This window comes from Mirounga angustirostris, unplaced genomic scaffold (assembly GCF_029215605.1).
Source record: "Mirounga angustirostris isolate CCGP_5_RB_7025 unplaced genomic scaffold, mMirAng1.0.hap1 SCAF_1, whole genome shotgun sequence".
NCBI classification, from domain to species: domain Eukaryota; kingdom Metazoa; phylum Chordata; class Mammalia; order Carnivora; family Phocidae; genus Mirounga; species Mirounga angustirostris.
In genome coordinates this window covers 118,256,888-118,277,370 of record NW_026991709.1, presented here as the reverse complement: position 1 = coordinate 118,277,370, position 20,483 = coordinate 118,256,888, and the positions used below count along the sequence as shown (strand labels likewise).

At 38.4% G+C, this 20,483-nt stretch overlaps 1 protein-coding gene across 3 annotated transcripts in view; it reads right to left on the bottom strand.

The window, feature by feature from the left end:
* Positions 1–7,123: 7,123 nt before the first annotated feature.
* The window catches only part of XRN1 (5'-3' exoribonuclease 1), a 115,066-nt gene continuing 101,706 nt past the window's right edge, over positions 7,124–20,483 (bottom strand). Inside the window, exons 39-43 of one of the 3 annotated variants that reach the window (XM_064586873.1) lie at positions 18,871–18,984; positions 18,674–18,776; positions 13,155–13,193; positions 12,627–12,787; positions 7,124–12,073 (exon numbers count right to left, since the gene is read on the bottom strand). In XM_064586873.1, coding sequence (XP_064442943.1) covers positions 11,771–12,073; positions 12,627–12,787; positions 13,155–13,193; positions 18,674–18,776; positions 18,871–18,984 — 720 coding nt within the window. In that variant the 3' untranslated portion in view covers positions 7,124–11,770. Of the gene's footprint in view, positions 12,074–12,626; positions 12,788–13,154; positions 13,194–18,673; positions 18,777–18,870; positions 18,985–20,483 lie in introns of those variants that run through there. The other 2 variants (XM_064586877.1, XM_064586878.1) reach the window with 2 other exon arrangements.

The following is a 20,483-nucleotide window of genomic DNA, read 5'->3' as shown; positions in this document are numbered from 1 at the left end:
AAGGGCTGGTGCATTCATTCCCCAGAAGAGAAAATCTATTGTTTTGCAGTGAAGGAAAAGAGCAAAATTCCCTGTCAAAAGTCCTTCTTTGCTTAGAAATCATGCCAACCTACTTTTTATTGTTCTTTTTTTCTTTTTTTTTTTAAGATTTTATTTATTTATTTGACAGAGAGAGAGATAGCGAGAGCAGGAACACAAGCAGGGGGAGTGGGAGAGGGAGAAGCAGGCTTCCCGCTGAGCAGGGAGCCAGATGTGGGGCTTGATCCCAGGACCCTGGGATCACGACCTGAGCCGAAGGCAGACACTTAACGACTGAGCCACCCAGGCGCCCACTTTTTAATGTTCTGATTAAAGAATAGAGAAAGAAAATTGCTCGTTAGGGTCCTGAATGAGGTAGGAGCATTGTGTTATAAATACACAGCCACTTCTATATGAAGGGAACACAGTCTGTATGCTGGTTGAGCCCTCCTTTCTCTTTCTCTTTGGAGTTCTTACCTGAAAACCTGAATTTCCTGGCACATCGTAGGCCCTCAACTAATACATGTGGAACATATTATTTCAAAGTATATCCTTCAAGTAGTGTTGCAGATTCTCCCTTCTGCACTGCCAGCCCCACCGAATCTACCACGGCTCCCCACTGGCGTGTCCTCTAGTAATTTCTTGCCTTCTGCCAGAAAGCTCTCCTCTCCTGGTACTGTATCACCTCTTTCTTTCTTTGCAGAAAGAACACTTCTGCCTCAGATGTGCATGGGGATGCCACACTGGCCTGTCTGCTCTTACATGTTACAGGCCCAATAACATGAATCACTGAGGTGGGAACATATTCCTAGAATGAACATAACTGAAGAATCCCTACAGACAAAACGGCAACTAGAATGCTGTATGCTTAAGTTTTGCTGCAAGTTGTCAAAACCAGTTTTGAGAGAATGCTCTTTTTAAGTGAGGCAGTTGGGGGGGGGGGCAGCTGGGGCAGGCAGGGAGAGAGAGAATCCCAAGTAGGCTCCATACCCAGTGCAGAGCCTGATGCAGGGCTCAAACTCACAACCCTGAGATCATGACCTGAGCCGAAATCAAGAGTTGGATGCTTAACCGACTGAGCCACCCAGGTGCTCGAGAATGCTCTCTTTTTGTTTTTTTTTTTTTAAGATTTTATTTATTTGCAAGAGAGAGAATGAGAGACAGAGAGCATGAGAGGGAGGAGGGTCAGAGGGAGAAGCAGACTCCCTGCCGAGCAGGGAGCCCGATGCGGGACTCGATCCCGGGACTCCAGGATCATGACCTGAGCCGAAGGCAGTTGCTTAACCAACTGAGCCACCCAGGCGCCCGAGAATGCTCTCTTTTTGAAACATTGCTTTATTCATTCATTTTTGGCCACATTTCATGAAAAAAATGTCAGACATAGAGGGATATAAAACATGGAGACGTTGTACTTAGAGATCTATCTTTTCAGCCTGCTCAACTAGAGGTTTAGTCACAATGAGGATCTTGACCACAAATTCCTCCAGGTCAAAGGGAATAAAGATAGACTTACGGTTTTGTACAGGGGTTACTGCCATCCCGGTGCTGCAAACAGCTGGCTTAGGCTGTTACTCCACAGGTTTGAGCTCGATAGGGGAAAGACACTGATCCACTTGGGGAAGCTATCCACCATGATGGCTTCCTCGAAGGCAATCTGGATTCTTGAGGGCACTCTTTTGGTGCCTCCTTCTAAAAAAGGAGGGACTCATGACAGCTTGCTTTGGCAGTCCAACATGTATTGCAACTTACGGTCTTTTCAACCCTAGGTACAATTCTAGACAGTTCTGAGTGGTTTCTTCAGTCAAGTAGTCTTGGATATCCTGCCTGATAGATCACTTTCCCATTAGAACATATCCTTTCCAGCCTGGAGACCTCTGCTGACATCTGACAAACTGGATTCCGGAGGTAGTTTTACTACTGCTCCCTACTCATCCAGTTAGGCATAATATTGGTCATTCGACAACCTAAGCAGAGCAGATGACTTAGCAAGGTGCTTCAGGGAGCTCTTCTACCATTAAAATTCCTGTGGATGGACAGATGGATGGATATGTAATAAAGCAAGTGTTAATGGTAGAATCTAGGTGGTGGGTATATATGGATGTATGATATTTTAAACTTTGCTATTTTTAAAGAAAATTTTTGTAATGAGATGTTGGAAAAAAGAAAAAAAAATCCCTTAAAGCTGTCTGGTGCTGAGGTGTTCAGCACTAGCTCTTATTCTGCCAGGTTTTTAGAGAAGCAGGTAGCCTAGGAAGGGGAATAGCAGTGAGTGGCAGAGCAGGTCAGGTCTCAGAGATCTTTGAGGGAAAAAGTCAAATTTAAGAATAATGCATAAAGCAGGATGCCATTTATGTAAAATAAAAATTAAAAACAATTATAAGTAGTTATATGTGCAGATAGTGTGTGTCGTATCAAAAGAGACCGGAAGGATACACACCCCACTCTCTCAGGAATTACCTCTAGAAGGCGGCCAAAAAGATTTTACTCTTATATGTCATGCTTAAAAAACTTTGTGGGAGATGTAGCCATGTATTACTTGTATAATTAAAATTTAATTTAGGGACGCCTGGGTGGCTCAGTTGGTTAAGCGACTGCCTTCGGCTCAGGTCATGATCCTGGAGTCCCGGGATCGAGTCCCGCATCGGGCTCTCTGCTCAGCAGGGAGTCTGCTTCTCCCTCTGACTCTCCCCCGTCTCATGCTCTATCTCATTCTCTCTCTCAGATAAATAAATAAAAAGAAAAAAAAATCTTTAAAAAAAAATAAAATTTAATTTAAAAAGAGAAAGTAAGCTGGAACATGGGTTTGGAGGATCCAACAGATTTCGAATTTTAGCTCAGTTACGTACTATATCTTTGGACAGGCTAACCTCTTTGTGTCTTAATTGCCTTATTTGTTAAGTGATTTAATACTATTTTTATAGAATTATTTTTTTGAGGATGAAAGTGTTATATAAAATGACTGGTACCTACCTAGTGGACACCCCATAAGTAGTAACTGTTATTAGTACTGAGCCTTGAGTACAGAACTTCAGGGCTATATTCATGGAGACACAATTAATGTCTTAATAAGTGACTTGTACCTGTGAGGAATACAAACTGTAAAGCCCAGAAACCGACAACAGTGGAGTAATGCCCAGCCTTGGGCATGAGGGATTCCTCCATCAATTTGTGCCCAATAGTCTTTTGTAGAATGTGGTGGTTCTAACACAATAAGCAAAGAGTACCTCACTGCAATCTATGACCTTGTGGTAGAGAGTACCTCTGACTCGGTGATACATTCTTGGTAAGAAATAGGAGTTTATGCTCCTGATAATCCATGAATATGGTTGTACAAGTCAATCGATATTTGTTTGACATTCTAGGAAGTGTTATCAGGCTGAGAAAGACTTCTTGGAAAGAACTCATATTTCTTAGACAAAAAAGAGACTCAGCAGGTCATATACGGGAGAATATGGGAGAAAGTAATTCTCCTCAGGAAGGCGTTGTGACCAAATATGCCATGAATTGCAATATACCAGAGAGGATCTCTGGTAAAATATTAATGGGTCAGAGGTTGATCCTGATTCCACATTTTTTCTTTCACTTTGATATCCAAATGTGTTAAACAACAGAAGAGATTCTAAGAATTGGTGCAGCTACTTCATTCATACTTGGATTACTGAAACAGCTTTCTATGATTTCCTTTCTAGTCTATGTAATGCCACCCATTTTCATATTAAAAGCAAATAACCCCTTCTTAAAATCATATTAATAGCTCCTAATAGAAGAGCATTCTGGAGATGTCTTTGCATCCTGACCCTTCTTTTTTTTTTTTTTTTTTTTTAAAGATTTATTTATTTATTTGAGAGAGCGAGAATGAGAGAGAGCACATGAGAAGGGGGAGGGTCAGAGGGAGAAGCAGGCTCCTCGCTGAGCAGGGAGCCCGATGCGGGACTCGATCCCGGGACTCCAGGATCATGACCTGAGCCGAAGGCAGTCGCTCAACTAACTGAGCCACCCAGGCGCCCGCATCCTGACCCTTCTTGCTCTAAAGAACACTACCCCACAGGAATGGGCCCCAGCAGCATGTTTGTGTTAGTTGACCTTACTTGCCTAGGCAGAGGTGAACATCTGACACAAACTCAGCCCATCTGGAGTTGAGATGGAGACACACTAGGCTGGTTGCTGGAACTGCAGCAGTGAACAGCTGGAATATGGAAGCCATGCGTGTTAGATAGACAGAGGTGAGACTATGGTCCTGATAGCTGTCTTGTTCTTGGACCAGGCTCCTTTGAAGCCCAGCTGTGTTCTTGCTCTTGGATTCTAGGCGGTTTTCCTGCATCCATATGATAAATCTTCTACTCCCACCCTCATTTCATTTTTTCGTGAGCTAGTTTGGGATTTTGTCACATCGAAATAAAACAGCTTTGACTAAGACAGCCTTTAGGATAAAAATCAACACTTTAACATGGTCTGCAATGTTCTTTATGATCTAGTGTCTACCTTCGCCTCCATTTTACCTCTGACCTCTCTTAATCAGCACCACACATAACTCAGCCCTGACTGGTCTCCTCCCCTCACTTAAGTCCTTTTTCTCAGACAAGAAACCGTGATAACCTTCCCAGCCTGTGAGGTTCCCTTCTTGTGCACTGGTTATACTGGTATTATGCCTGGTGGTTTACTTGTCTCTCTTCTACTGACTGTATGTCAATGTAGTCAAGACTAGGTCTTACATTTGTTAGTGCTATGCTTGTGCTAAACCCTTAACAGATACCAGTAAATAGTTGGGCGCCTGGGTGGCTCAGTCGGTTAAGCGGCTGCCTTCCGCTCAGGTCAGCTGTGAGTTGATAAGGAAATGCCAACCTCTCTAAGGCAGTCTCTTGAGCCACAACCACATCCTGGGCCAGCAGTCCTTAGGATTTTTACATAAAAGAAGGCCTGCAAAACAGTTTTACCTTAATAGTAGCCAAAGCTCATGGAAGGACTTGCTTGCAAACAGCTCTCATAAGCGGGTCATCCCTGTTAAATTTCAACTTGGAAAATGGTTGCCTTTAGAATTTTCCAATGCTTTATGGAGTCACTGATTCTTTTTTTTTTTTTTTTTAAGATTTTATTTATTTATTTGAGTCAGAGAGAATGAGAGAGAGAGAGCACATGAGAGGGGGAAGGGTCAGAGGCAGAAGCAGGCTCCCTGCCGAGCAGGGAGCCCGATGCGGGACTCGATCCAGGTGGAGTCACTGATTCTTACATTTGTAGGAGTCTTAGCCATGTTTCACTGAGTTCCTTGAGGATCAATAAAAAGTCTACTAATCACGAAATGCTTACTAAGTGCCTAATATCCCAAGCCAATGTTACAAATGGTTTACACAGTATGTCCTTTAATTCTCATAACCCTATCATGTAAATAGGTTTTACCTCTGTAGTAGTCTGACTCCAAATCCTAATGCTCTGTAGCACTTCACTATACTAGAAGGTTCAGTTTTCATAATCTAGTTTTTACATCAACACTGTGTAGTTTTATTATGAATAGATTCTCATTCTTTTTATTTGCTATTTATTGGTATCTTTTTTTTTTTTAAAGATTTTATTTATTTGACAGATAGAGAGAGAGCCCAAGTAGGCAGAGAAGCAGGCAGATGGAGAGGGAGAAGCAGGCTCCCCGCTGAGCAAGGAGCCCGAAGTGGGACTCGATCCAGGGACTCCAGGATCGTGACCTGAGCCGAAGGCAGTCGCTTAACCAACTGAGCCACCCAGGCGCCCTTTTTTTTTTTTTTTAAATCTTTTTAAGAGCTGGATTGGATTCTGTAAGATTGTCCCAATTTCTTGCAACAAATTTCCTTTCCTTAAGCTAGAGTAGGTTTTGGTTTTAGTTTTAAATATATATATATTTTTTTAAGATTTATTTTGAGAGAGTGAGAGACAACATGAGCAGGGGGAGGGGCAGAAGGAGAAGCAGACTCCCTGCTGAGTGGGGATCCTGATAGGGCGCTCGATCCTGGGACTCTGGGATCATGACCTGAGCTGAAGGCAGATGCTTAACTGACTGAGCCATCCAGACGCCCTGGTTCGTTTAGTTTTGAGGCTCACATCAAAAGATTGGTACCAAGACTGATGGGAAGCCCCAAGGATGCTGTAGAGTTGGGGTGAAGAGGGGTGGTTACTATGGATCTCAGTGTGAGGATCTGACAGTCTGGGGGATTGAAGTGGAAAAATAGCTATCTAAGTCCCTCCTGCTGGACTATCTAATAGCTATTTATAGGCCTCCTGCTGGATCAGGGGGCCAAATACTCTATCAGGATGTGATTGCTCCTTGGGACCTTGAGTGAAGTACAACAGTAGAGGCAGTCTGAGGTTTATTGGGCAGAACTGGGAGCAGATATAGTAGGAAGAACTTTTCTTCCCTCCTTAACCCTTCTTTCCAACTCCTTCCCACCCATACCATTGGGAGAATGTATCGGAGTTATATTGTGAGACATGGCTAATATTAGCAAGATGTTAGTCTTGTAGATTCGCCAGTCGTATGAGTAGAAATTAAAGCCTCTTTCTATGAGGCTCTGTAAGAACCTTCCCCTGCATGGTAGAGAAGATAGTGAGGATTGTGACAGGGAAAAAGAAGAACAGAAAGAGCAGAGTATCCCAGATGCCCAAGTGAAGCACAAGGACTCTATGAACTAGATACTGGAGAGTGACTCAGTGGGAAAAGCATAGAGGTATTTGGCACCATCCAGAGGACTCTGTGTTTGGGACCCAGTTAATAGATTTTCATATACACAGGACAAATCCTTATTTACTAACATTCGTAATACACCTAGCATGTACCTAGTGCTTTATACATTTTAACAACAGAGTGTTTTCATCCTTTAAAAGATGAAGAAACTGAGGCTTTGGCTTTACATAACTTGGCAATGCTAATATGATAACAACTTATTTACAACTAGTAATAAGTAGAGTAAGGTTCTGAACAGTGGCCTTCTGAATCTACAATCTTCAGACTTTTTCCACCAACCAATCTGTTTACTCTAAATGACATAAATTCAAAATACAGATATAAAAAGATAGAGGGTTTAAGTGAATACTGTAATGTTTCTACTTTTGATATCAATGCAAATATACAAGAACAAACAGCTTTTGAAATCATTCTCAAGTGTTTAATTAAAATCCATATAGCATTTAACATGTATAGATGTTTAAACTCTTTCAGTGACTCTTATTTTAAAATCCTTCTGCACAACATTTTGAGGCTAACTTCATGCGAGAGATCTACAAATGTACAACTTAACACAAAAATACATTCGGAGTCCATTACAATGCAAGTTTAAAACACTTTAATTGCAGACAATGTAAAGATATTTAAAAAACAAAAACTACAAAATGAGCACATAAAAGTCTTCCCTTTTGAATTTTTAATAAAATACTGCTCTGTATAAGATCTAATGAAAAAGTCCAGTTACTTATAAAATAGCTATGTGAGAAAAGAAATGAATTAAGGTATATATGTATGAATTATATTGTTTAAATGAACAGAGTGTTGAACACTTTGATGATACAGCACACTATTTATTATTCATATATCAAAATAGAGGAAAACCCTCAAAGAAGCAACTGGGTGCAAGCAAAAGAAAATGTAAGAGACCTGAGGCAACAAAACAAAACAACAACAACAAAAAACCCCAAACCCCAAAACAAAGGAAAAAGTCCCTTAGCTATAAAGGGAAAGGAATAAAATAACTTAAAGCAAACTGTGGACCAAATTCTCAGTCTTTTTATTTCATGAGAAATAGTATGAGAATTTGGCTTCAAATTACTAAAACATCTGTATAAACTTAATTATTTGGCCTAGGCAATTTAATAGTATACCATTGCTGAAATCAATAGCAATGGATGTACTGCTGGAAAAAAATTAATTTTTACAGGTTTAACTATGTAAAACTATCTACTGGAAACCAGAGTCTCCATCACAAATTGCACTTGAGATGGCTGAATGCATTGACTGAGCAAGGCATAATTGTTGGTTCACTGACATACATACAAACACAAAAGCAGCTGTAGATTGCTGATATTCTTAATTACTAAAACTATTTTACACATTTTTCTCCCCTCTCTCTCTTAAAAAAAAAAAAAAAAAAAAAAAGGAGCGATACCCGAGCTGTTAACTCAGTATGGTAACGGGCACTTCCGCACGCCTGCTGACTCAGTGCCATTGCCTGTCTGTTTCAACACGGTCTCCTACTGCTCCCTGGCGGAATATGGAGAGGTCTGATGGAAATACGAACCAGGTCAGTTTGAAATATTCATTTCTGGAATTTTAAGCTTTATCCTCACTAGGAAAGGAAGCTCCTGTGAAAAACACTGTTCCACTGACAGAGCTTACAAAATATAAAGAACACTGCCAGTCTGCGTACTATCACTATCTCTAGAAAAATGATAAAGGAACTTAAGTGATTTTTTTTTTAAAGTAGAGAATGCTTGTCACAGTTATATCTCTCCAATAAATTAATTCTCCTCTATAGTAAAAACACAATTTGGAAGCAAGGTGATCCTAAGAAAGATAGCAAGCTTGAAAAGCTGGGAAATTATATACTGTTGCTTTAAAAAAGATGCTCTGAACAATGAGACAAAGCACGTTAGGCCTAACTTCAATGGAGATCTGGACAGTTTTCTCTACCTTAAGGTAAAAATTAGACAACTACTACAAAAACGTATGATTCATTAATACAAATAGAACAGATGATTAAAAAGTGAGTAAATAAAAAAGCCCCTGCAACTTATCTATTTCCTTGAGCTAGAAAGAGATAGTCTGAAAATGCAGTGATTGGATATATCTTATTTAATTGGTTTCCTTCTTCCAACTCCTCCTTCACTGCTTCTCCCCTTAAATGAAGACTGTAGATTAGTTTGGAAATAACAGTCTAAAACCAAAGCAAATACCTGATCATAGGAAAGGAAAAACAACAAAAAACCTGCATCAAGAGTTCTTCATCTCTCCCACCAACAGAAAAACAAAAACAAAAACAAACCTTATCTTTTCAGTTTTAAAAGAACTCCTTATCCCTCTGAAAAGCAAGAACATCTTAAATTGAAACCAAGGTACACACAGAGGCAAAATTAATGTTTCATGCAACTGACTCTCCGATGTTTAAGATTTTCGTCTACATGATGTTTAAATCAATTAATACATTCTGTCAAATTATAAAACTAGGTGATGATCAGGTAATGCAGGCAATTGTAACAAGGAACAATGAGACTAGAAAAATCAATTACAAAATTCACTTAATGCACTCAAAAAAAAAAAAAAGAGGGAAATTACTGAGTAAGAATATTTAGATTTAATTTCTTCGGTTATGTGGAAGCATGAAGCAATTTGGGCACTCTGCTCTCCTATGCCCTATAGAGACCACAGCTTTCACAGAAAGTTTACAGCAGATTCAACAGTCGAATGGGCATATTTCTAAACTTGGAGCTGGTCTGAGTTTGCCCCATCCAAGAGGGAAAAACTAAGTTTCCCATACTATCAACGAATCCAGTCTCCTCGAGATTATCATGAGATAAAAATAGTCTCTGTTTCTTATGTCCTGCACAGGGAGGCACGAGTCCTGCTGATCTCCTATTGATCTCATGCCCATATTTGGAACAGGTCTACAAAGGAAAAGGAACAGAGATGAAGGCTTGACCACTAATCTAGTCATTATCGAGCTCTTTCCTATTTTAATCTCGCTTCAATCTTGACCTTTAGAATACTGTGTGTTTTTTAAAAAGGGAGGAAGGAACAAAAAGAAAACACTTTTGCTGCCTATCCATGTAGAATTATAAACTCACTTTGCTCAAACACTGGGGTGATATCCTTATGGGTTCAGTGGCAATATGCTTGTTGAAATTTATCTTGGGAGTTTTCAGAAGATGGCACATGCTCTTTCCTTTGTACTCTAAAAAAGATGTGGATTGTACACTGTTTTTAGGGGGGCCACATAGCAGTAATGAGCGAGGCAATTCTTGAATGCTGGAGTTTGCACAGGTACATAAGGTGACAAATATTAACACACTTTAAAGTAGTAAGATGTTAACAGAACATTATTGTCACAATTTAACTTTTTTGTATTGTATTCTCATAATAGAGATTTCCTTTCAAAACAAACACTGAGAATTATTTGAGCCTCATTATTCAAGATCCCACTACAGATAAACATTCCCAACAAGGACGTGCTGGGAACCAATGAACATCTGATTCTGGAAAATTAACAGAAAATAAAATCACAGACGCTCACATGACTATAATAAATGACAGATAATGAACATTCATCTCTTACACTAAAGGCACTACTAATATACAAATATCCTCTTAACATTTAGACAAACTCTGAAATCAGCAGTTAGAGAAAGGAATCCATTTAGTTCAATACCAGCATTTAAAAAAAACAAATAGACTAAGACTCATGGCAGGGTTTTTAATGAGTAAAATGAAACTGGATATAATAATAAGCAGCTCCATATAAACATTATGGTTCCTACTTTTTAAAAAAGTATGATAACTTACTTCCTTAAAAATATAAGCATATCACAAAAACTAAAGGATAAATGTGTGTGTGTGTGTGTGTGTATACATGTAAAAACTCAGGCCCTGGTACCACTGAGAAATTTTCATAAATTCTAAAATAATTTCAACAGCCACAGCTTGAACAATACACACCCATACATGACATGCAAAGACAAAATGCCAGAGTCACTGAACAGTTCAGCATAAAGCTAAAAATATGGAAACAGAATGAGACAGGCGTTTGTCATGTAAATAAAGTACATCACAAACTGATTGTGCCTGTATTTAGCACACCTCAGAATTTTTTTAAAAAATTAGAATTTCATCAGTCTCAAGAAGCACTACACATGGACCAACAAAGAAGTTCTCATATATGTTTAAGCAGGTAAAAAGCTATACAAAAGAATAACACAATTTATTTCAACTAACATGATTAATATATTTTACTTTATTCTATTAGAAGATTAATTTGTAGTCCTTGTACCCTGTAGATTTTGAAACTTAATTTTATTAGAAATTTCTAATGCTGGTTCTTGAATAATCTAAAAAATTGTAATTACTTGCTCAAATCTAGATTGCTATTTATAGTTCTAAGCAGTTAAATGAAATACTCTGATCAGTATTCTAAAGTTGCTTTGGTACAAAATTTAGAATAAAGCAAAACTGGCAGCACCACAACAAGTGTGATCATTTCACAGCAGGTCTAAAGGACCCTCAGAGAAAACAAAATGTAAGTTAAAATACTTTAAGAGCCGTTCTCCTGACAAACCTGTCACATTAAAAAGAGAAATAAAATCCACTCAGTAGATTACACTTGAGGCCCAATTTTCATGCTCCATTTAATTATCCCTCAATAGTATAACAATTTTTTTTATTATTATTGCACTATGATGTCTAATTCATAGTTCGGGATACTTCTATTGATGAGAGGCCAAGAGTTAGAGTGGTACATTTTAATGCTTAGTCCACTGATACTATTTTAACACAAGGTTTAATTTAGTTTTTCTTTTTTACAGCTTTACTGAGGTATAACTGATGTAAAACTGCACGTTTAAGATGCACAATTTGATATAGCATGAAAAGTGCCTGACAACCAATTAAAAATTTTAATTGAAAAGAAAATTTTTAATCAAAACATATTATTTTAAAATAGCACATTCTAATTTTTTATGAGACACAGATATGGATTTCTAAAAACGTGGGTGGAAAGGAAAGAAATTAATTTAATTCCGAGTACCATATTTATTCAGAAGGTTTAGAAACGCCAAAATTGACAGCCAGTTTTCTTGATTTTCTTCTTGAAGATGAGCTTGGTGTGGACTTGTGATGAGACATACTATGGCCTTGGGAGGCAGCTTCAGCTTGAAAAGAAGATGCAGGTTGAGTAATCTGAGAGGACTTTAAGGAGGCTGATGAACACTCCTGTGGAATCACTTTGGTGACATTGGAAGACCCTGGCTGGCTAGTCTGAAGCGGGGTAGCTTGAGAACTCTGGGCCTCCTTACTCTCAAAGTTCTTTTTATTTGCAACCCTTTTTTTAGTAACCTTTAAGGAATAAAAGTGTCGTTAATTAACAATGTACACAGAAAAAACTAGTGTCATAAACCATGTTGCTAATATCTGTCAATTATGCTGTCTTGTGACTTCCACTTATAGTCTCCAAACCAGACTTCAGAAATTAAAGGAAATTTTAAAATTCTCCATAACTTAAAAATAAAGAAAATTTATATTCCTGATTTTAAAATCACTTCGTGCTAGAAAAGGGTATTACTTGCTGTAATTATTACTGGTCACTGCTGGTCATAATGTATATTCTTTAAAAAAAAAAAAAAAATATATATATATTTTTACATAATCTCTACACTCAATGTGGGTCTTAAACTCATGACCCTGAGATCAAGAGTCACATGCTCTACTTACTGAGCCAGCCAGGCACCCTGACCACTGGTCATTAATATATATTCTTAGCACCCAGACCAGTACTGGGCTTCTGGTTGGCATTCAATCAGTAATAAGTAAACAAATTCTTCTCAATAGTTCTTAAGCATTAACAAATTAACTCTCTTAAAAATATAGTAATTGTCTTTTCAGGTCTCACCTGTAGAGGTATGAACTGATTGTGCACACCACCTGGCAATCCCCCAGCCATGGGCATGGTCCCAGAGTATGAAGTATGATGAAATGGCTTCCCAGGAACTGGCACTGGTGGTCCCCATGGCATGGAGCCAAAGAGATGAGATGATGAAGGCATTATATTAGCTGTTAAAAATCATAGACAATTTCTTTTTTAGTAAAATGGTATCATCAAAGTTGTAAAATTTAAGATCTCCTTCTGCTACCCTTTTGTGTGTTTTTTTTTTTCCCATCTTGGCAATGGGCATACACTTAACTTATGATTAATTTTGCTTACAACATTCCACCTTGGGATCGCCTGTTAGGACCATGAACTATCTACGTAAGACACCTTGTCATTATGTTGTCTGGCTTACAAAGGCCAATAGTACCATATACTTATATGAGCTTTAGGAATATTTGTTACTATTTAAAAAAATAATAAAAGGATCATGAAACTGTCCCTTGGGGGAGAAAAGCCAGGGCACAAAGAGAGAAATCTTAAAGATCTCACCTGCCCCCAATGCTAAGTTGCTTCCATAGTGATCCCAGCCTACAAAAAAACCAAAAAAGCTCAAGTCTTGAACTCTGATCACTTTCATATGACATGTAGAATCTTTCTTTTTCCTATTCTAGTACTTGTAATTAAAGGATTTTTAAAAATTACATTTTATTTCTTAAAAGTACACTGAATCGTGGTTTCCAAAACTGATTTGTGTATTGGAATCACCTGGGGAGTTTGTGAAATACAGATTCCCGGGCAGAGCTGCACGCAGGCCTAGTCAACCAGACTCAGAAGGGCCCAGGAATCTGTAATTTTTTTTGAAGTATAGCTGACATACAATATAATATGAGTATCAGGTGTACAACAGTGATTTGACAGTTAGATACATTACAAAGTGCTCACCATAAGTGTGGTTACTACCTGTCACCATACAAAGTTATTATAATATTATTGAATATATTCCCTCTGCTGTACTTTTCATCTTTGTGACTTGTTTATTTTATAACTGAAGTTTGTACCTCTTAGTCCCTTCACCTGTTTGCCCATCCCCCCATTCCCTTCTCCTCTAACAACCACCAGTTTAATCTGTATTTATGAGTCTGTTTCTGTTTTGTTTTAGATTCTACAAATAAATGAAATCATACGGCATTTATTTTTCTGTTTTACTTTGATGGACACTCAGGTTTCTTCCATAAGCGTGCATACATCTTTCTGAATTTGTGTTTTTGTTTTCTTTGGGTAAATACCCAGAAGTGGAAATTCTGGATCATATGGTACCTCTATTCTTAATTTTTTGAGGAAGCCAAGGAAATCTGTATTTTGTTTGTTTGTTTTTAGAGGGGAGGGAGGGGCAGAGGGAGAAGGAAAGAGAATCTTTTTTTTTTTTTAAAGATTTTATTTATTTATTTGACAGACAGACAGAGAGAGAGGGAACACAAGCAGGGGGAGTGGGAGAGGGAGAAGCAGGCTTCCCGCGGAGCAGGGTGCCCAATGCAGTGCTCAATCCCAGGACCCTGGGATGCTTAACGACTGAGCCACCCAGGCGCCCCAGGAAAGAGAATCTTAAGCAGGCTCCATGCCCAAAGTGGAGCCTGATGTGGGGATCTATCCCACGACCCTGAGATCATGACCTGGGCCGAAATCAAGAGTCAGACGTTTAATCGACTGAGCCACCCAGGTGTCCCAAACTTGTTGTTTAATGTAGTAGTTCCCAAATGCTGTATTGGTAGTGACTGCATAAAAATCCATGTGTGGAGCTTGTTAACAATCAGATTCCTGGGGCGCCTGAGTGGCTTGGTCAGTTGAGTCTCTGACTCTTGCTTTTAGCTCAGTCATGATCTCATGGTTGTGAGATCGAGCCCCATGTCGGGCTCTGCACTGAGTGTGGAGTCTGCTTGAGATTCCCTCTCCTTCTCCCTCTGCCCCTCCCCCTGCTGCCACAGGCGCTCTCTGTCTCCCTCTCTCTCAAATAAATAAATAAAAATCTTTTTTAAAAAGATTTTTATTTATTTGAGAGAGAGAGAGAGAGCATGAGAGGGGGGAGTGTCAGAGGGAGAAGCAGACTCCCCACTGAGCAGGGAGCCCGATGCAGGACTTGATCCTAGGACTCCAGCATCATGACCTGAGCCGAAGGCAGTCGCTTAACCAACTGAACCACCCAGCCTCCCTAAAATAAATAAATAGGGGCGCCTGGGTGGCTCAGTCAGTTAAGCGTATAATTATACTAAAAATTTATATATAGTTACTGGGTTCATTTTTGAAAGTGAAAAGGCTGTCAAATTAGATTTTGGAAGTCACAGTGAACCTACTCCCTTAAGTTATATGAAAACATCAGATTTATTTAGTCATAAAAATTTTATGACTAAAGCACTGTTTATACAGGCAAAGAAACGCCAGTGCAGTACAGTAACAAAAGCATGGACTTTGGATTCAGAAAGACTTGGGTTTGAATGCCAGTTTTGCTACTCAGGAACTTACGTCCTTAGACAAATTACATTTTCTTAAAAAGTCAAAGTAGTACATAGACATTGTAGTAAAAAGATTTTCAACATAGTACAATATCCCAGGTTTAACTGTTTTTAGCTATTTATTTCCACCACTGTTCAATAATTTGCTTCTACTACTACTGATTTTTCAATGTTAGGCATTTTTAGGTCTGACTTCCTATTAAGATAGATCAAAATTCAGGTAGATCAAAATCAAAATTATTTTATACCACCCCTTACTACTAGCTCTGTCCTTCCAATATAAACGTATCACAATATTTGTTTAAATATATACGTGGGGTTTACAGTATGTGGTTGCGTAAATACTGTCATTGCAGAGCCAAACAGGGTACTCTGATTATGTTCTTTTCTTGTAAAACTTTTTTTTTTACTCTTTTAAAAGTAATTATCTTTTTAAAACTTCTTGATCTTCTATGTACTTATCCTTGATGTTTTTCCAAATGCCACCCATTTATCAGATAACTATCTTCATTTATCAGATAACTATCTTACCTTCCAAGACCCCACCTCTGCTCTTCCAACTGGGACTACTTTCTAGACCTGCTGAGCAGCTGACATGCTGGGACTTCCATTTGTTGCGTAAGTATACGAGATCTCTTGTGCTGTAGTCTTATGGTTTTTTTCTTTTCTTTTTTCTTTCCTTCTTTGTGTCTTCCTTTTTTTCTTTCTCCTTTTCTTTCTCTCCCTCTCTTACAGCTACTTTGTTTATAATCCTCTAGCTTCTTAAGAAAGGGTGCATAAGAAGTAGATCTGCATGTCTAAAAATGTCTTTATTCTACCTTACACTAGATTCATAGTTTGGCTATACAAAGAAATCTATGATAAAACTAATTTTGCCTCAGAATTTTGATGTATTCAATGCTCAAATGCTTCCCAGTTCTCTTCAGACATCCTTTTTATCACTGGTATTCTCAACTTCAAGGCAATCTCTATCTCTTTTCATGCACCGTGCTAAGCATTTGGTGGCCCTTTCAATTTAGAGTTGCGTGTCCTTTAGTCCAGGAAATGTTTTTATCTTATTTCTTTGATACTTTCTTCCTCTCCGTTTGTCTCTGGTTTATTGTTCTGGAACTCCAATTAGATGGGTACCAGATCTGTGTACTCTTCCTCTAAATCTCCCTTCTTTCTGATTTTCCAGTTTTTCTCTTGTTCTTCCTGAGATTTCTTTGGCTTTGCTAAAGCTTTATCTATTGGAATTTAAAATTTCAACTTAACAATTTAGTTCTTATTCTCCAATTAATCTTTTTTTCCCCCCTTACATTCTTTCTTATGTTTTGGTTGCAATACTGTTTTATCTAAGTATATTAACTATGAGCTATCTTTGAAGTCTTATTTCCTACATTATCTCTATTTCTAGGTCCCTTTCATTTCTCTTTATTTTGGGTTGTCTCTTTTAATTTTAGAGATTTCCCCAAAATGTTCAGGATCTCTCACAGTCTAGTATCTATTCATATTAAAGAGCAAGGCACTAAAACTGTGATTAGAAGCAGTGTTTGTGTTAAGGGGCTACATGACTTGAGGGCTTCTCTCTAGAATAGTCCTAGAGAGATCCACTTCTTACTTGGTAGTGAGCCAGCCTTTTGGTTGGAGTATCTTCCAAAAGTCACCAGTCACTTTCTTTAGAGTCCAGTGAATTTCTGAAAAGAACCATCTTCCCACTTCCTGTATGAGCTATGGCTGGCTACAAACTGAGAATAGGCTGGGAAAAAGGAGTTTTACCTTAATATCAGTTTTCAGCCTTATATCTCTACTCTGTGCCTGGTGTCCCCATATTTAGGGAGCCCTCTGGAGAACATACCTCCAGTGCTCTGCCTGAAGAGGCAACTGCCTGGCTGTGTGGGGGAGGGATCTGAGGAGGAGTTGCATTCCTCCAAATACAGACTTTGAAACAATCCTCTTTTCAGCCCATGCCTCTCTGGAAGCTCTGATAGCTTAACACTTCCAAGTTCTGAATCTCTTGGGATTTGTGAGGGCTGAGCTGCTCATCAACTCATTAAGATACTTCAGTTTGCAACTTACCACTGCTCTGTGAAATTAGTTACTACTCCTTCAATTGCTTTTCTTATCACAAACTCTTTTCAAATTTCTAATCTGCTGGGGTATTTCCTCTTTCACCTCTCTGTCCTTGTAGGTTTATACTTTTAAAATCACTTATTGTTCAGTTTCATGTAGTTTGGGCAAAGAGAAAACTTGTTTAATCAGCATTATTAAATTTTCTAATGCTTGTAGTGAAGATTAGATATATAGAGCTCCTAGAATAATACCTGGCACACAGTAGGCTCAGAAATTTTCTAAACTTGAAATAAACAAATGATTGGTTTTAAAATGATAATGATTAGGATATAAAGAAGTCAAATGCTATTAGGAAAAAGAGGTGATAAAAGACATGTTTAATGAGCTAAAGATTTAGAATCATATAATTACAAAATGGTAGTCTCAAAGAAATCCTGGATACAGTCTAGCATAAATAAGAAAATGGAGTTCCAAAGAACTTACATGATTTTCTCAAAGTCAGTTAATAAAAGAGCCTGGACAAAAACCATCCTGATTCCACAGTGATCTTTTCACTCCCTCAGAACATCAGGAAGACCCCAAATGGCTACAGGAAGCAGGGATCTACCTGCTTGATAACTCAGGCTCTACATTTGAAGGAGGATGATAGTTAAGAGAATCTTAAGAGATACACAGTAAGCTTAAAAACTCCTTCATTCTTCATTTCCTTCATCATCAAGGGCAGTTTCATATTCACAGCTTCAAAGCCTTATCTGTTTATTCCTTCCCTTCCACCTCTGTTTTCTCTCCCCTTTCCCCACCTGTGTTTTGATGTCTGACTTAAACCCAAATTCATCTGTTGGCAGCTACTGGGGAATAAGGGGCTGCCCAGAACAAAGAACAGTCCTGCTTTAGCCACACTGGAAGCTGTAGAAGGGGAATGATATTTCTAGATGAATCTGCAGGCTCTGGTTTCAGACTTACTTCTCCCAATTCCTTCTTATATTCATTAGACATTTAAAGAAATTTTTTGGTTTTCTCAAAATGATGCTTCTTAAAATAACTTTCTAAAAACAGTAACTCAGTAACAAATATTTATTTTATTTTTTAAAGATTGTATTTATTTATTTGAGATAAAACGAGGGAGAGAGAGAGCATGAGACGGGAGGCAGAGGGAGAGGGAGAAGCAGACTCCCCACTGAGCAAGGAGCCCGATGAGGACTCGATCCCAGAACTCCAGGATTATGACCTGAGCCAAAGGCAGACACTTAACTGACTGAGCCACGCAGGCACCCCAATAACAAATAATCAGAAGAGCCAAATACCTGGGGCGCCTGGGTGGCTCAGATGGTTAAGCGTCTGCCTTCGGCTCAGGTCATGATCCCAGAGTCCTGGGATCGAGCCCCGCATCGGGCTCCGTGCTCTGCGGGAAGCCTGCTTCTCCCTCTCCCACTCCCCCTGCTTGTGCTTTCTCTCTGTCAAATATAAATAAAATCTTTAAAAAAAAAAAAGAAGAGCCAAATACCTTACCAGTAGGTTGAGGAAAAACTGGAGGAATGGTTCCGGGTGGTACAGCAGGAGGATAATTTGGAAATATTGGTGGAGGCAAAGGGAAATTCACTCCTAAGGAGCCCTATGGAAGTATTTAAAAGTTAGAAGACAATGCAACCAAAACATCTATAGAGATTAATTGAAAGTTTAGTAGAGAAGTCATGATCAATTCTTACCAATTGTTGTAAAGCAAAAAGTGCGGCTTTTTCCTTGGCTTCATTTTCAGAATGGCACTGTGGTCCATGTACCAGTAAGCCATTAGATAATTTTACCTGGCAAACTGTCATTGTCTAAAAAAGAGAATATGAATGTCTATGAAGTTATCTCTCTAGGATATTGACCTCCTCCCCACCAAGTTTAGTCTAAACAAGCATGTGACATTCTGTAAAAAATTCAAAAATTCAAAAGAGCAATCAATTTAGTTTTGGGTTGCCCTGCAAAAACTTTAGAATTGTTTCCTTATCTTGCAATGTTTACAAAATAAAATGCTCTTTAAGCTAGCTGAAGGGTCAAGAATCCTAATGCAAATGAAAGCCAACAAAATTTTTTCTTTATACCAAGGACTGGAATCTGGGCCTTTTGCTCGTTTTTGTAAATAAGATTTTTTGTTTGTTTGTTCTTTTGCAATACAGCCAAGTCCATTCTTTCATGTATTGCCTGTGTCTGTTTTCATACCATAACAGCCCAGCTCAGTAGCTGTGACAGAGACCACAAAGCCTAAAATATTTACTATTTGGCCCTTGAAAAAAAATTTGCTGACTCCTGCTTTACACTGTCCTCCAAATAGCAGATATTTCATTAATATGAATTAACTGCCAAAATCTAAAAGACTTAGTGGTAATGACCAATTTTATGTTCACATTTAAGTTATAACTCTCTATTATACATTATTTTCTTTTACAAAAAAAATTTTTTTTTTAATTCTACTTTTTTAAGAAGGTAGTCATTTCTATGTAATAATATTAGTTTAAGATTGCTTTCTGTTTTAGGTGAGAATGTATCAAGAACTTGGATATAAAGAGGATAAAACAACCTTTCCTGTAGTAAGTGGTTCTCAAGGTGCAGTCTGGGGAGCCTGAAACCCTTTCAGGAGGTCCTTGAGGTCGAAACTATTTTCATAATAATATTAAAGTGCTATTTGCCCTTTCCACTCTTAGTTTCTCACAAGTATACAGAGGACAGAAAACTCACTGATATAGCTTTAGATTCTACATTGCAACTAACTTCTAAGAAAATACCACATTTAAATGTAGTATCAAAAAATATCCATTATCTGAAAAGGTTATTAAAATTCTCTCCCTTTCTCTATCAATCTGTCTGGGGCCAGATTTTCTTCAGGTATTTCAACCAAAACATATCATAAGAGATTGATATTAAGAAGCAGATATGAGAATCTAGCTTCTTCCGTTAAGCTAGGGATGGAAAAGATTTGCAAAACTGTAGAGCAGTGCTCCTCCTTCCACTAAATTTTTGAAGTTATTTTTAATAAATATTTTTAATTTTTTTCAGTTTCAATTTCCAATAGAGTTAATAAGGACATAACACAAGTAAACAAAAATTTGGGGGGGTCTTCAAAAAAAAAAGTGGGAGTTTATGAGGTCAAAACTTTGAAAACTACTGCTGTAGACCAAGATCCCTAGCTCTATCAATCTGTCCAGGGTACGTGGTACCCAGGTTCCTCTCTGTCAGCATCTCTGTGGGCTCTGGCATAAATGTGAGTGAGCCATAGTGGGAAGTAAAAATCTATGCTGCTCATAAAGTAAAAAAAAAACAAACAAAAAAACCCAGC